General features: G+C 51.0%; 7 protein-coding genes across 7 annotated transcripts; 3 read left to right on the top strand and 4 right to left on the bottom strand.

Annotated features, from left to right (window-relative positions):
* Positions 1 to 69: 69 nt before the first annotated feature.
* On the bottom strand, positions 70 to 1,106 carry EJ05DRAFT_474396 (uncharacterized protein). The gene is made up of 2 exons (XM_033743597.1): positions 1,007 to 1,106; positions 70 to 955 (listed from the first exon to the last, which is right to left on the bottom strand). Exon 2 carries the CDS (start codon positions 871 to 873, stop codon positions 391 to 393), a length of 483 nt encoding a protein of 160 aa, XP_033602977.1. The 5' UTR covers positions 874 to 955; positions 1,007 to 1,106; the 3' UTR covers positions 70 to 390.
* On the bottom strand, positions 834 to 2,019 carry EJ05DRAFT_474395 (uncharacterized protein). The gene is made up of 4 exons (XM_033743596.1): positions 1,609 to 2,019; positions 1,494 to 1,561; positions 1,195 to 1,433; positions 834 to 1,144 (listed from the first exon to the last, which is right to left on the bottom strand). The coding sequence occupies exons 1-4, from the start codon at positions 1,829 to 1,831 to the stop codon at positions 1,003 to 1,005; spliced, it is 672 nt and encodes a 223-aa protein (XP_033602976.1). The 5' UTR covers positions 1,832 to 2,019; the 3' UTR covers positions 834 to 1,002.
* A 963-nt stretch (positions 2,020 to 2,982) lies between these two features.
* EJ05DRAFT_288001 (heme peroxidase) lies at positions 2,983 to 4,197 on the bottom strand. The gene is made up of 2 exons (XM_033740495.1): positions 3,902 to 4,197; positions 2,983 to 3,848 (listed from the first exon to the last, which is right to left on the bottom strand). The coding sequence occupies exons 1-2, from the start codon at positions 4,079 to 4,081 to the stop codon at positions 3,063 to 3,065; spliced, it is 966 nt and encodes a 321-aa protein (XP_033602975.1). The 5' UTR covers positions 4,082 to 4,197; the 3' UTR covers positions 2,983 to 3,062.
* Positions 4,198 to 5,406: 1,209 nt separating this feature from the next.
* Positions 5,407 to 6,866, top strand: EJ05DRAFT_436533 (putative diphthamide biosynthesis protein; the record flags this gene model as incomplete). Its single annotated transcript, XM_033741750.1, has 2 exons — positions 5,407 to 5,584; positions 5,644 to 6,866. 2 exons carry the CDS (start codon positions 5,407 to 5,409, stop codon positions 6,864 to 6,866), a joined length of 1,401 nt encoding a protein of 466 aa, XP_033602974.1.
* A 164-nt stretch (positions 6,867 to 7,030) lies between these two features.
* Positions 7,031 to 9,598, bottom strand: EJ05DRAFT_287965 (SWIRM-domain-containing protein). The gene is made up of 2 exons (XM_033740494.1): positions 8,726 to 9,598; positions 7,031 to 8,667 (listed from the first exon to the last, which is right to left on the bottom strand). The coding sequence occupies exons 1-2, from the start codon at positions 9,407 to 9,409 to the stop codon at positions 7,195 to 7,197; spliced, it is 2,157 nt and encodes a 718-aa protein (XP_033602973.1). The 5' UTR covers positions 9,410 to 9,598; the 3' UTR covers positions 7,031 to 7,194.
* Positions 9,599 to 9,951: 353 nt separating this feature from the next.
* EJ05DRAFT_531046 (electron transfer flavo protein-like protein subunit alpha) lies at positions 9,952 to 11,439 on the top strand. Its single transcript, XM_033748999.1, has 3 exons — positions 9,952 to 10,429; positions 10,481 to 10,649; positions 10,700 to 11,439. The coding sequence occupies exons 1-3, from the start codon at positions 10,127 to 10,129 to the stop codon at positions 11,272 to 11,274; spliced, it is 1,047 nt and encodes a 348-aa protein (XP_033602972.1). The 5' UTR covers positions 9,952 to 10,126; the 3' UTR covers positions 11,275 to 11,439.
* A 279-nt stretch (positions 11,440 to 11,718) lies between these two features.
* On the top strand, positions 11,719 to 14,206 carry EJ05DRAFT_498483 (voltage-gated potassium channel; the record flags this gene model as incomplete). The annotated part of the gene is made up of 7 exons (XM_033746690.1): positions 11,719 to 11,873; positions 11,924 to 12,094; positions 12,145 to 12,283; positions 12,338 to 12,646; positions 12,699 to 13,310; positions 13,366 to 13,501; positions 13,554 to 14,206. The coding sequence occupies 7 exons, from the start codon at positions 11,719 to 11,721 to the stop codon at positions 14,204 to 14,206; spliced, it is 2,175 nt and encodes a 724-aa protein (XP_033602971.1).
* Between the last annotated feature and the right edge of the window lie 18 nt (positions 14,207 to 14,224).

Genomic DNA, 14,224 nt, shown 5'->3' with positions numbered 1-14,224 from the left:
AGATCAGCAGAGACTTTCAATTGCGACGAGGCTGAGCAGGTCTTTTTTATAGTCACGTGAAAGTATGAGTGAGGGGCATGCTTATGATGCATAAGTACGAGACGGTCATACGTCACATAATACCCTTGGTTCCTATCATGCAATCGTGAAAAACACATAGTTACAGTATATCAGTCCTGTGCTGCCTCTGATGTCATTCAGACACAGCCTGAAGTTCGTCTGTATTCCCGGGGACTAGCACACATCTCTATACCAGAGCAGCTGAGGCCCAGCGCCGGGGGTGACGCACAAGCGCGAACGTTCGATAGCGACGATCAGCGGCACCGAAATCCTATCGAGGAACTCGGATTGAGTCTTCGGAGACAGCGTCATGGTTCGTCTACACACGTTTCAACCATCAGAAGTTTCAGCCAGCCAGCCGGACTGCATCCGAAGGCTCTCCTGCTGTCTCTCAATTGCCAGCTGCACCGGATCGGTCCTCCTGGGATGAAAGCTCGGCGCTGGCGACTTTAGTATACCACGACTCCCATTGGTCTGTGAGTATAGTTTGGGAGTTCTATTCCACGCCACCTTCTTCTCCTCCTTGTCCTCCTCATCCTCATGTATCGACGGCTCACTTGGCTCCGGACTCGGCAGCACAGCTTCAAGTTGGCGTGGCGTCAGCGCGAGCTCCTCTGGTATTTCGCACAAGGGATAAACGCGCGTGCGATCAGTGTTGGCTGTTGTTTGACTGCCTTGTCGGAACGATCGCATACTTCTGTAGCTTAATTTTCGGAGGTCGCGAAATCGCTCGGCTATGAGCGCACGGAGCGGAGGCATACATGCGGCGATGATTGCAGTGTTGACTTCAATACAGGACCACCAGGCTGTCATGGAGCCGTAATAAGATGCGTCGGTGAAGTTGTGTGCGAATCGGATGAGTGAGTACAGGCGTAAGACTGATACTGCACAAACGCTATCACTTTGGTCAGACTGGAACAGTGCCTCAAGGGACAGGACAACTCACAACCACCCGATGGCGAAAATGAAACTCACACCGATCTTCTGGTGGATTGGGAGACCAAGTCGCCATATGCTAGGCAGAGGTAATACAGTGATGACGAAGTCTGTACCAATGTTGATGGCAGCATTGGCTTCAAAGAGCCTTAGGAGCCGTTAGCTTAGGTCTGTAGCCGACTTTCATGCTGTACTCACGCAAACATATTGACGCATTTTGCCTTCACGCTTAAATTCCAGAACCCATTCGCCGGCGTGCATGTGAAAAGTCCAGAAAACACAATCGAGAGTCCAAAGCACAGGACGAACGAACCAAGAATCCACACGACCCACATAAGGCTCTTCGAGGCGTGGAAAATGCGTCGATACAAGAGAAGAATACTGAGCTTCGTGAATGTAATAGCGACACCATAAAGAGCTATGCTCCAGTATAGGTACTGTTATCAACAGTTAGTAGGCTGATCGAAACGTCGAAAAAGGTCCTCGATCCTACTCACAAATCTCTGCTTCTGCAGTTGGTACGGCGACAGAAATTGAACATGTTTCCCAGAGCCCCATTGAACCTCTACATGCAGTCAGCCAGACTCCTCACATCGAGGCGCGAACACTCACGCATTATCTGACAAACGCCCATCCCGATCGAAAACAGCATGCCGACGAGCATCAACCAATCATCCCTCCCCAACCCCTTCGTTACTGCCATACGTGAATAAAACCTCATAAGCACAACGACCAGAGCGCCGACTTCAAACGCAATGACAATTGCAAGCGTTGTTTGACCCAAGTCGTCACTCTCGAGCTTCGCTCTTTGCGTCGGACTAAGATCAGACGCCATGTCGAATACTGCTGAAAACGAGGTACAGGATTGTGAAACTGTACATGGGAAAAGGATATGCCTGCCTGTCAGATCTTATAAGGTACACAACAAGGTTGGCGCCGAACTTTTAGTTGACTTGCCCTTTTCATTATCAGCACTAGAGTCAATCCTTCAGGGCTCTAAAAATTTCGGCGAAAGGGTATAAAGGCACTAGTGTGTGATCCGAGAGCCCGTATCGGTCTCGTGGGCCGCTCCCACTACTGCTTAGGCGGAACGGTAACAGATTTAGCGTCGAGGTTTATTTCTAGCCAGCGATTGACAGGCCACATTTCCGGTAGAAATCAATGTCAGGGCTGGCATAGTCTGGGATCTGCGATCTCAAGGCCGTAGCTGCGATTTTATGCTTTGGCACTTTAGGCGTGTCGAATACACAGGCGCTCGACGGCGCCAACTATGAAATCAATTCCGTACGTCATCCCACGATGATGTCTGCAGGGACGTAGCGTTTTGAAGTGCTTGGCCCTTGTATTTCGAATATGGACAGGGCAGGTGGCTGCCTTACGCCGAGAGATGCGATAATGAGGGTCACATAGTATCGCACGGTCTGAACTCACTCTGTAGATCTATCTGTAAAGCTTCACTGTGCAAGCGTCGATTGCCTCGCTGTACTGAGATCTATGGCAATGAAGTAGACGCTTCTCATTCAGTATAAATGACATATTTGATATTCAATTACCAGATGGCGCGAAAAAAGCGATGTCCAAGTAGTTGCGTATTCACGGTACAACATAAACCCCTCGAATGTCGATCACCCTTTATCAACCTTGGAAGACGACGTGCTTGCCCACCTAATACTATCTAAGCCTAGCCTGAACTAATGCCCAAGGCCCCTCTCATTATTCCGAGGGTAAGGTTTGTATCTGCGCGATGTCCAACGATTGCGCTATTGTCGATCGACTTGCCATTTTCAATCACAAGCAGCGAAGTAGACTCGCTTGTTGATATATGGGAATATGAATGCCTGAGGTATAAAGGCATACAGGTGAGCCGCAACAGATTGCCTGCTTCAAGATTTGGTGGACTAAGGTAAACACAGCGCGATCGCCACAAAGAAGGTCGGAAGGGTTGTAAGATATGAGGTTCACATCTATGTCTATATCCGATTTATGCCTTCGACGATCTATGTGGTACACAGTTTTTAATCTATATGTGCTCTATAACGTCGCACAAAGCCACTAAGCTCTAAGCTCTACAACCTCGCCCTCTCCTTGAACTCCTCGTTTTCTCTCTTCAAAGGCTCCGACGCCCCGTCACCCGATGACTGAGGCTTGCCAGGTGTATTACTCTTCTTCGGCGCTGATATATATCCACCCTTCACATTGTCCGCATTGACAATCTTCCCGCTCTCGTCACGCTTGATTCCCAGCTCAACGAGCTTCGCAAACGCGGCCGAAAAATCTCGATAGAACAGCTCCTTGTCTGCGGCATACTTCTTGACCCACGGCGCAAATTCCTTATCCTGAATCAGCGCCAGATCACTCGGCAGCATCATCAACTCCTCATCTAGATCCTCATCGTAGTGCACGAATTGCTTGACACCATTATCCAAAGTCTTCGGTTTCCACTCCAATTCTACCATCAATCGGAAATATTGGTTCGAAAAACGTGTCGGGTTAGGCACCCACGGTCCATGGAAGCCGCTGCGATCCTTGTGCGTGCGGCCGAGATTATGAGCTCCGCTCAGCGCCACGATTTCTTGGTCGTTGAAGCCCATGCGGTAGAATATGAAGCGAACGTGGTCAGCGCCTTGTGCGCCATCGGGGAGTCGACCACGAGGTGGGAGTTTGCTGTCATCGACATAATCTGTGCGACCGGGTTTCCATGGTATAGTTGGTCCGTCCATTTCTTTGATGGCGATGATGCCGGCGAGCGTCCACAGGTCGGCGTACGTAAGCCACGGATGCTTCTCCTTAACTGGCTCGAGGAACGTACGCGCATGTTGGAGACCAGCGTTGGCTGGATCACCGCCTTCAGCCTGGGATTGACTTAGAGATTGTCCCACATGAGGACGGACGAGGGACCACGTACCTCGTAGCGCATTCCGGCGCCGTTAGAGCCGCCAGTGTCGGTCTCCGCATCGTATGTGCCTGCGCTATGCCATGCTAGACGGACAAGAACAGGCCCAGCACTCCCATCGTCGTATTCAGGCTGGTGTAGCAGCTTCTTGATATCAGCCGCTACGGCCTCATAGTTGCCTGAGTTTGACATCGTCTATGGCAAGTTGAAATATATGCAACAAATCTCGAAAGGTCAGAGGGACAAGAAGGCTATCTGAGCCTGATTTACGCAAAAAGTAAATCTATAACGTGTCGACAAAGCAACAGGAGCATAGCATGCTTCTATGATGCCTATATTAAGGGGCGCGGTTGCCACCATGTGAGTGACAAAAGCGCGTCATGAGGTGCCTCGGCATCGCGAGAAAATCGCGTCTAAGAGCTTATCAACGGTTGCGCACGAGCGTGGTCGGATGTTGATAAATGCAATGCATGGGCCTGTGATGCGTTTTGGAAATAATCAAAGTCGAGATCATTTGCGTGATACTGTGGGTCCGCGTCGGCGAAGACCGGGACTTTGGCCGGCTACGGGCTTTTCTTTCGGAACGCGGAATATTCAACACCATCATGGTATCGTGATTCATCTTTGAATAGAGGTTCGGCTTTTTTACAGTACATGCCTAGTCCCCGTCAAATGAAATCTTGTACAAAATCGTAGCTGGAACTTGCGCAATTGTTTTGCTCTACCAGTCTGCTATGGCTGGACACCAAACGATGTCTGCATCATCAGGATGTAGCCTGACGCGAATCAGTTTGTGTCCTGCGTAGTCCGTGGCTTCCGAAGGACTGGAGAGGTTTGCGGATCGCGAGACAAGAGGACGGAGCCTAAGATGGAGAAAAACAGACTTGAGTCTTGGTTGACCCGCATACATGAATGAATGGCTTGCGACGTTCAGCCGAGGCTCGAGAGTGTATACAGAGCGATGATGTGAGAAAATTACGTGAATGAAGCTGAGGATGATTACGGTGAAGATGTTTAGACGGCATGAGATACGGGTGGAGGAGAGGATGACGGATATTTGTATCCTGGCGTATTTGGATGCTTGACGTCAGGGCCAAATAATCTAATGCGGAGGTTACCATTGATACGAAACGACTCGGGGAGCGGTCTCAGACATTGGTATACAGTGTATGAATCTAGGCTGTTACACTTGAATCTACGAGATGAAGGAGGGAGGAGTTGCCTTGCTCAAACATCTTATAGACCTTAAGCCCACGTCCCGCCAGATATAGCTATTGGATGATGAGTTGCTTGTTTTTATAGGACCTTAAAGAGGTCATTATTCAGTCATATTCGTCTTAAGACCGCAATCCTATGCATTAGCCTCCACAACAAGGGACCTGCCTGTCAGCCTGAGGCAGAAGTATAAGGCTTCAACTCCACCACCAGCAATGGATCAGGCCCCACTATCAAAAAGTTTCCCCAGCTTTCACATCATGTCCTAGCACGCGTCGCCACACCATTGAATCTACACAACAATGGAGGATGACCGAGAGAAATCCAACTTAGGCCCTTCAGTACCCGAGGAACTGAACGAAGATATACCCGTTCAAGCGAAGCAGCCAAAGAAACGCTTCGTGGGCCGGCGAGCTGCACAGAAGTTGGAGGAACAGAATGCGCCAAACAGTAATATCGAAGACAGCAAAGCCATACAAGGTGCGGAACACAATGTTATCCTCTGTCCTCGTGTCCATATGCTGACCAGCTATCTATAGTCTCCAGACCTCGAAGATTCGCGCGAACCCTGAACAACATCCCTCCCGACATCCTCCAAGACACCGATATCAACGACGCAATCGCCCTCCTTCCTATCAACTACAACTTCGAGATCCACAAGACCATCCACCGCATACGAAGCAATGGCTCCAAGAAAATCGCTCTCCAGTTCCCCGAAGGCCTCCTCCTCTTCGCAACCACAATTTCCGACATCCTCACGCGCTTTTGCCCCGACATCTCCACCCTCATCATGGGCGACGTGACCTACGGCGCCTGCTGCATCGACGACTTCACCGCTCGCGCCCTTGGCTGCGACCTGCTCGTGCACTATGCCCATAGCTGCCTGATCCCAGTCGCCGTCACAAAGATCACCACCCTCTACGTCTTCGTCTCCATCTCCATCGACACCCAACACCTCCTCGCCACCATCGCGCGCAACTTCACCCCGGGCAAGACCCTCGCCCTCGTCGGCACAATCCAATTCAACACCACCATCCACGCCATCGCGCCCCAATTGCGCCGCGACGGCTTCAACATCCTCATCCCCCAAATCACCCCGCTCTCCAAGGGCGAGATCCTAGGCTGCACATCGCCCAGCATGCCCGTCTCCACGTCCATCTCCACCTCAGACGCAAACACCCCCGATATCCTCCTATACATCGGCGACGGCCGCTTCCACCTCGAATCCGCCATGATCGCCAACCCCTCGCTGCCATCCTACCGCTACGACCCTTACTCGCGGCGTCTCACCCGCGAAGAATACGCACACGACGAACTATACTCACTACGCAGCACCGCCATCCACACCGCCTCATCCGCCCAGAAATGGGGCATCATCCTCGGTGCCCTAGGCCGACAAGGCAACCCGCACACCCTCGAGCTCATCGAGACCCACCTACGCGCCCGCGGCATACCGTGGGTCAACATCCTGCTTTCTGAAATCTTTCCGGGGAAATTGGCGCTGATGCCGGATGTCACTGCGTGGGTCCAGATTGCGTGTCCGCGGCTGAGCATCGACTGGGGATATGCGTTTCCGCGGCCTTTGCTGAGTCCGTACGAGGCGCTAGTCGCGCTGGGAGTGAGGGAGGCGCCGTGGAAGGAGAATTTGGATCAGGGCAGGCCGAGGAATGACGATGCAGCGTACCCGATGGACTTCTATGCGCGCGAGGGCCTGGGCAGGACGACTAGGGAAACTGTAATGTCTGCCGCGGCGGCGGGATAAAGGAAACGTAGCACACATACCACAGAACGGAATAAAATAAAAGTAAAATTCGATCATTGGGTACATGAAGGACGAGTGTGACGACGAAACGAGACGTCCAAATCTGCGTGTTGAAGACGTAGTATACAAAGCCGCACGCCGCTCATACACCCCATGATCCATCCTAAGAGTCCGTCCAGATATACTGTTGACAGCCATTATTTCTCCTCAAACACCAAGGCAGGGTAACCGCCGCCCAAAAGCGAACAGATAAACCAGTCATGCAGCAGATGAAACTCAGATTCTAAATTTTTTTTCCCTTTGTTTGTGGTTTCACTTTGTACCTTAGCTAAATCTCCAGAGCCTTGTATCCCGGGTCGCTCGCGTTCAGGGGCTTGATAGCATCTTCTTTTGGCTCCGTAGGTACGCGCTTGACGCCCATGCCGTCGCCTCGACCAGCGATGCCAAATTGCCCCATGGCCGCGGTGACAGCCTTCATGCCCTCACTTGGATCCGACATCTGCGAAGCCTTTCGGAGCGCGTCTTCGAGGCCATGTGAACGCTTCTGGAATGCAAGTCTGTCGAGGAAGAGCTGTTGGCGACGGCGTTCCAGATCGCGGCGATCGGCAGAGAGAAGGGACTCGAGCTCGGAAAATTGACTAAGCTTGAGCTCGAGTTTCTGAAGCTGGGTGTTGACAGCGGTGGAGACGAGGCGGGTGATCTCACGCTCCTCGTGTGAGGCAAGAGCGGTTGCGCGGGCAGCAGTCAGGGCAAAGACCGTGTTCGGAATCGATGCAGGCTTATCCGAAGGTGCTTGCACAGCTGGCGCAACGTCAATGTCCATGCTATCTTCATTCTTGAGCTCTGCGGCAGGAGCTTTCTCTTTCTCCTTGTCTGACCTTGCGCCGGGCGTCTTCTCGATCTTCTCTCGAAGAACGCGGCGCATTTCTTCTACAGTCTTCCCAGCGGCTGCAGCTGCAACTGATGGATCAGCAAGACCTGCTAAGAATCCAACCACAGACATGACCGGGTTGTCAGCTTGAGAGAAAGGCACGCGTCCATTGCTCAAGTATGACAGGCTTCCAAGGTTTGCATCCGCTCCGTTCGGAGTCGGTTCGCCTTCCAAATAGGGGTCTTCGATCTCGAGTTGGAGAAATTTGAGCACACATTCTTCTCTCGTCCTGCTGCCGACGTGTTCAGAAATCTGGTTCCAGTCTTCATCAAATAGTTCAAGACCTTCCAGTAAAAGGAGAGTTTCGGCGTCGGTCCAAGGCGCATCGCGATCAGGGATGGCCGAGTATTTGTCGTTTTCGAGCTTGGTATAGTCAACAGCATTCGTCGAGGCTGGGAAGCGCCCCTCGAGGAAACACGTTGGACAAAGGTCGTACTTCATCATTTGAGCAGTTTTTCCTGTCGCCGAATGTGGAACCGACTTGGTATTGTGATAACGCACTTTCGTGCAGTCAATACCGCAAGTGTAGCAGTTGTATTGTTTACCGGCTTCTTTCAGCGTGTCGGCTAGTGACTTCGCGCCATTTGTTTCGGAGCTTTCGCCATTGGCATCTCCTTCTTTGCCCTCGGCAGGAGTAACCTCCTTGCCGTTTGACTCGTAGATATTCCGTCGGATCTCCAAATTGAGATCTGACTTCGAAGATGGGGCAGCGCTGGCTAGTCTTTCTGTACCAGCATGTGGTTTCCCCTGCGTAGTGACTATTTGCGGCGCGGGTTGGTGTGGTTGCAAACCTCTTGGTGTGTCCACAGTAACCTTAAAGTGGCCAGTAAATGGAGGTCCGATGTTTGATGGTCGTGTCTCAGGATCGACCTTAGAACTACATTTAGCATAGGAAAACAAGGGTTGCTTTTTGTCAATTTGATCTCACCTGGTAGTTGATCAGTCCCCATTGTTCTAGGAATGCGTGGACGCGCATGATGGCACAGACGTCTCCTGCTAAGTTTCTTCTACAAGCTGTGACGGTAAGGTATTCCGCGGGGTTTAGTCGGTATGTATTGACCATGAAGTCTCGATAATCCTTGTAGACAGCGGGCGTTTTGCTGCGCACTTTTCCGTTGAAGAATTCCCATAACGATTTCGTCTCGATCTTGTGAATTTTGTTCATGTCAAACCAACTGCTGTAACTCGGGAGGATGATGGAATGTGTTTGCGCGATCAAGTGGTTGCGAGCACTTGACTCAAGAGCTGCTTTCGCAGATGCCTGATTGTCCCCAGTACTATCGGCGCCCTCAGCTCCGTCCTGAGTAGCATCTCCTTCTTTCTTGACATCATCGCCGACGCCTCCCATCTCTTCATCTTGTGCAGCGTCTGTGTCTTCTGCTTCGGGGCGGGGCCCATCAGGAGCATCGAGCGGATTGTCTGATATCACTACCGGGGTCGCTGTTGAAGGTTCGCGCGAGCCAACTTTGAATATTAGAATCAATCTCTTTTTATGATGGCTAAGCGGGGTGCAAAGATCGCTTGTCGCAGAACCTGTAGGAGAATACGACTCGGAGCGATATGACATTGTCGATACCGAATCAGATAAGGATGACCTTTGTGCTCTGGCCATTCTGCCCTGGCCAATTTACAATGCAGAACAGTTTCCCGACAATACTTCGAACAATACTGAAAATTAATGTAGCTTACCTGTCACGTTCCCAGTCTGAATTTCTGATCCTTCTGCAGCGGGCGCATCAGTCGCGCCTCCACCTGCGGTGTTCATATCTGCAGTCTGACCCGATTGCGATACCTGCTGTCTGGGATCGATCTCATCGGCCATATCGAGAAGCAGCGATTGTCGCGTATAATGAAAGAAGGGGGCAGCGAGGTCGAGATGAAGTTGGAATGAGCGCGCACCCAGTATAGTAGTGCGAGCGGGCGGGACTGTCGCGACGAGAGCTATAGATTTTTACAACAAGGTCGGGCGTCGAGAGAGTGGGAATGGTTGTTATAAAATGAGGGGATGAATCGGCGTCGTGAACTTTGATGGTTCATCTCGACGCGACAAGAAGTCGTGCCAGGAGCGCTGAGACCAGCACAGCCTTACGAAAATTACGCATTGTGTAAGCAACGCACTAACCGGATATAGTTCTATAAGAACACCCACCCACGTGAAGCACCACCTCGGTTCGGGGCAGGTATGTTACTGGTGATGCCCGCAGGACTTGAGCGAGCAGATCTCCGTTGAATGTCTCCAAATTGGTAGTTCTATTTCTCACGAGGGCCTTCAATCTACTACCGCCGACACGTCGAGCTAATATCCTACAATTGTCCTCAGAAGCTTGAAATGCATTCTCTAGCGCGGCAATCGACCCTGCGCAGTGCTCGCTTCTGCCTGCGTCACAACCAACCGATAGCGATTTCGCGACTCTCAGCATACAGGAGACTTCTGTCAACACTCGCAGTCCTTGAACAAAGAGATGGAAAGCTCAATACGTCCTCGCTGGCTGCGGTGACAGCTGCACAGAAACTTGGAGGCACAATAACAGCATTTATTGCTGGTGGTGGAGTGAAAGCCGTAGCAGACGAAACTGCCAAGGTTAAGGGCATCGAAAAGATCATATATGTCGACAACGCAGCTTATGATCGGGTGAGATGTCTACTCAGTAGTCCTGGACTCAGCTGACAAAGAGCTTTACAGGGCCTGCCAGAGAATTATGCACCGCTGCTCGTAGAAAACATAAAGAAGGGTGGCTTCACACACATCTTCGCAGGTCACTCAGCATTCGGGAAGGCATTGATACCCAGAGTAGCTGCCATGCTTGACTCGCAGCAAATATCAGACATCACAGCAGTAGAGAGCGAAGACAGTGGGTGCTCTGGTCTCTTTTGCTTATGCTATTTGCTAACTGTACCACAGCTTTCGTTCGGCCCATATACGCCGGAAATGCCATACTCACGGTTCAGTCATCCGACGCTATCAAATTTATAACAGTCCGTGCCACCGCGTTCCCATCGCCTGAGCTCGAGGGAGGCTCTGGTGAGGCGTCTGAGGGAATCGACCCCAAGGCAGAATGCAATATTGAATGGGTTTCGGAAGATTTGGCGAAGTCAGATCGACCAGAACTAGCAACAGCAGGCAAAGTTGTGTCGGGAGGACGAGGCTTGAAGTCAAAAGAGGAGTTTGACAGGCTCATGCCTCCTTTGGCGGATGCCCTCGGAGCCGCCATTGGAGCTTCGCGAGCTGCTGTAGACAGTGGCTTTGCAGACAACAGTCTTCAAGTAGGACAGACCGGCAAGAATGTTGCGCCACAACTCTACCTCTGCGCAGGTATCTCTGGCGCAATCCAGCATTTGGCCGGCATGAAGGACAGCAAAGTTATCGCAGCTATCAACAAGGACCCTGACGCGCCGATATTTCAGGTCGCCGATGTAGGGTTGGTTGGAGATCTGTTCGAAAAGGTGCCAGAGTTGACAGAGAAGCTGAAGCAGTAAGCTTGTAGCCGGCATGGTGTTTCTGTAAATAGGAGATCAGGTGGCATCATTCAACTATTCTCCAGCGATATATACTGTAGAATGTATCTTTTGTGTATGCTCTACGAATAGCGCCTGACACTTCCTCATTCACCTACGTACATACCTAATAGTAGTAATAATTACCATTCGACAGGCCTATCCACGTATGGGTTAGTAGTGGGGCTGAACCGTTAACTAAGGACATTTAGGTTCGTGCTCGGCCCAGCCACTTCATTACGTGCAGCGTGTGATCGTCCTGGCGGCAGGACCATCATGAACGAGTCCTCTCTATGGCCTGAAGACACAGCCCCTGCATTTTGATAGATGAGACCACTCCAGTAACCGTCACAGTGCGCGCTTCTCAGATCTTCCTAATGATATCGACCAATATTGCTGGCGACTTGCATCTTGGCATCAAGCCCTATGGAAAGGCCGATCGAAGATGAAAAGCCATCGTCATCTGGTACAGATGGAGACGGCCCGGGCGGCTCCACCAACCTCAAGGATGTAAATGAGCCTCTGGATGAAGTCTCACGATGGAAAGATGGAGAGAAGAACTACGAGAATGGCCAGGAGAGGTATGTGTCGTCCCGGTTGAAATGTGATCGGACAGCTGATATCAGACTAGCGACTGGTGGTTTGCCTCTATAGGTGTACCCCTTCTTGCAGCTACACTTGGCCCGCTCGCAAACGTTCTGTCGATAGGCGCGCTCGTAACGTACTGGCGCATGACCGTTGTCGATGGAGACGGGAATGCCTTGGCGGAGCTCGATGGCATCCCTTTTCCTGACCCTCGCTGGTAAGTATGCCTCACGATACTCAGTGATCAGGTTGACTAATTTGAGAAAGGTGCTACTGGTTGAATGTGGTGTCACTCATACTTGGCTTTATCGGAAACTTCTTTTTGCTGATGAATTTCACCCAACGGATCCGCTATATCATTGCTCTTCCTGCGACCATTATTCTCTGGTATATTGCTACCGGTATTGTAAGTTGAGTAGCGATTCCGTTTCTCGGTCTTGAATACTGACTCGCATTGGAGCTAATTGGTATCCTGGCATGTATGAACATATATGTTCCCCCTGATCGAGCCAACGGGCAGACCTACACTCAAGGTTTCTGGTATGGTATGGCCGCCGCTGCTATGTATCTGGTGTCTTCAATGCTGCTCATGGTCAATATGCTGGGGTACTTCCTCGGGAAATATCCCCAGAAATTCGATCTTACTGATCATCAGCGCACACTAATCTTGCAAACCATGCTCTTCTTTATTTGGCTCGCTGGGGGTGGAGCTGTCTTTGCTCGTATTGAGACAGATGCTGGAAATGATGGATGGGGATTCACTGATGCCGTAAGTTGGCACATGTGTCTGCGACAAGATGCATCATTCTGACTAACGACAGATGTACTTCTGCGACGTGACTATTCTTACCGTGGGTTTTGGAGATCTAGCTCCCGCATCAGATCTAGGACGGGGCTTAGTGTTCCCTTACTCAGTCGGCGGGATAATCATGCTGGGTCTCGTCATCAATAGTATCCATAGATTCGTACAGGAACTTGGTGCAGATAAGATCGTCAAAGGCCATTTCGAGAAGACCCGACTCCGGACATGGGATCGCACTGTCACGACCTCGCGTGAACTGCAACGACGTGAGGGACAGCTTTCAGCCCAAATTGATGTCCGTCGGACTATTTCAGCGCCTTTCAATGCCGTAAACCAGTCTTTGTCGCGTAAGATCTCGAGCAAGCCACGAACTCCAATGGGTGCTGTAGTGCACGATAAAAAGTCTTTTTCGATCGCTCCTACCATCAGAAGACGGAAGCCGAAGTTACTTCTGTTGCGAGAAGAGAAAGATCGCTTTGATGCTATGCGCAGCATTCAGAAGTCTACCGCGACATATAAGAAATGGTGGCGCCTGTGTGTTAGCATTATAGCATTTGGGATCTTGTGGGCTGTTGGCGCAGTAGTCTTTTGGCAGGCCGAGCAAGATACCCAGGGGCTGACATACTTTCAGGTAAGATCGCGCTCTGCTATCGTGCTGTCATATATAATGAGCCAACCTTGAGCAGTCTCTCTACTTTTGCTACGTGTCCCTCCTGACCATCGGGTATGGTGATCTCTCACCTAGATCGAATGCAGGTCGATGCTTCTTCGTTGTGTGGTCGCTTATCGCTGTACCCACTATGACCATTCTGATTTCCGATAGTAAGTCAAACCATAGAATATCGCTGCTTGCCAATACTGAAGAATTTCAAAGTGGGTGATACTATCATCTCGAACTTCAAGAGAGGAACTTTCAAAGTTGCCGACTTCACCGTACTGCCAAAGGCTGGCATATGGCGAACTTTTCTGGACAATTTCCCCACACTGTTTAATTACCTACAGAGGAAAGCAGAGGATCGTGCCCGAAAGAAGCGCATAAAGCAAGGAATGCTAGGCCCACCGGATGAGGATCTCGAAGACCCAGAAACAACACCAAATCTCGAGACCCTCGCTGCCGAAGCTGAGCACGATGACACCGGAGAAGCGGACGAATCTGAACTCGCCCATCGCCTTGCACGAGCCATTCGCCGCACGGCCAACGACCTCAAAGATGACAAACCCAAACGCTACAGCTATGAGGAGTGGGCAGAGTTCACAAGACTAATTAGATTTACCACCGAGAAGAATCAAGACGCCCGTGAACAAGACGACGAAGGCCTCGTCGACTGGGACTGGATTGGAGAGGATAGTCCCATGATGGCAAAGCAGAGTGAACCCGAGTTCGTTCTCGATCGACTCTGTGAAAGTCTATCGCGGTATGCAAAACGAGGTCATGTAAGGCCCGCGCAACTCTCTGCGATAAACCTCGATAATGTCCCTCTTGAGGTAGAAGAGAGTGGAGACAGACAGGATGGAAGCAACGATTGAACCAGTGAACTGAAATCC

This window comes from Pseudovirgaria hyperparasitica, assembly GCF_010093815.1.
Source record: "Pseudovirgaria hyperparasitica strain CBS 121739 unplaced genomic scaffold EJ05scaffold_4, whole genome shotgun sequence".
NCBI lineage: Eukaryota > Fungi > Ascomycota > Dothideomycetes > Acrospermales > Acrospermaceae > Pseudovirgaria > Pseudovirgaria hyperparasitica.
The sequence above is the reverse complement of the archived record's forward strand: the minus strand, read 5'-3'. Positions and strand labels throughout refer to the sequence as shown.

Coding starts and splice junctions, on each gene's coding strand:
- EJ05DRAFT_288001 (XM_033740495.1), bottom strand. CDS start 4,081: ATGTCAAACTCAGGCAACTATGAGGCCGTAGCGGCTGATATCAAGAAG. Junction 3,849..3,901: donor GCGCCGGAATGCGCTACGAG/GTACGTGGTCCC, acceptor AGTCAATCCCAG/GCTGAAGGCGGTGATCCAGC.
- EJ05DRAFT_474396 (XM_033743597.1), bottom strand. CDS start 873: ATGACAGCCTGGTGGTCCTGTATTGAAGTCAACACTGCAATCATCGCC.
- EJ05DRAFT_474395 (XM_033743596.1), bottom strand. CDS start 1,831: ATGGCGTCTGATCTTAGTCCGACGCAAAGAGCGAAGCTCGAGAGTGAC. Junction 1,562..1,608: donor GGGCGTTTGTCAGATAATGC/GTGAGTGTTCGC, acceptor GACTGCATGTAG/AGGTTCAATGGGGCTCTGGG. Junction 1,145..1,194: donor AAATGCGTCAATATGTTTGC/GTGAGTACAGCA, acceptor ACGGCTCCTAAG/GCTCTTTGAAGCCAATGCTG.
- EJ05DRAFT_531046 (XM_033748999.1), top strand. CDS start 10,127: ATGCATTCTCTAGCGCGGCAATCGACCCTGCGCAGTGCTCGCTTCTGC. Junction 10,430..10,480: donor ACAACGCAGCTTATGATCGG/GTGAGATGTCTA, acceptor AGAGCTTTACAG/GGCCTGCCAGAGAATTATGC. Junction 10,650..10,699: donor AGCAGTAGAGAGCGAAGACA/GTGGGTGCTCTG, acceptor ACTGTACCACAG/CTTTCGTTCGGCCCATATAC.
- EJ05DRAFT_287965 (XM_033740494.1), bottom strand. CDS start 9,409: ATGGCCAGAGCACAAAGGTCATCCTTATCTGATTCGGTATCGACAATG. Junction 8,668..8,725: donor GGGGACTGATCAACTACCAG/GTGAGATCAAAT, acceptor TGTAGTTCTAAG/GTCGATCCTGAGACACGACC.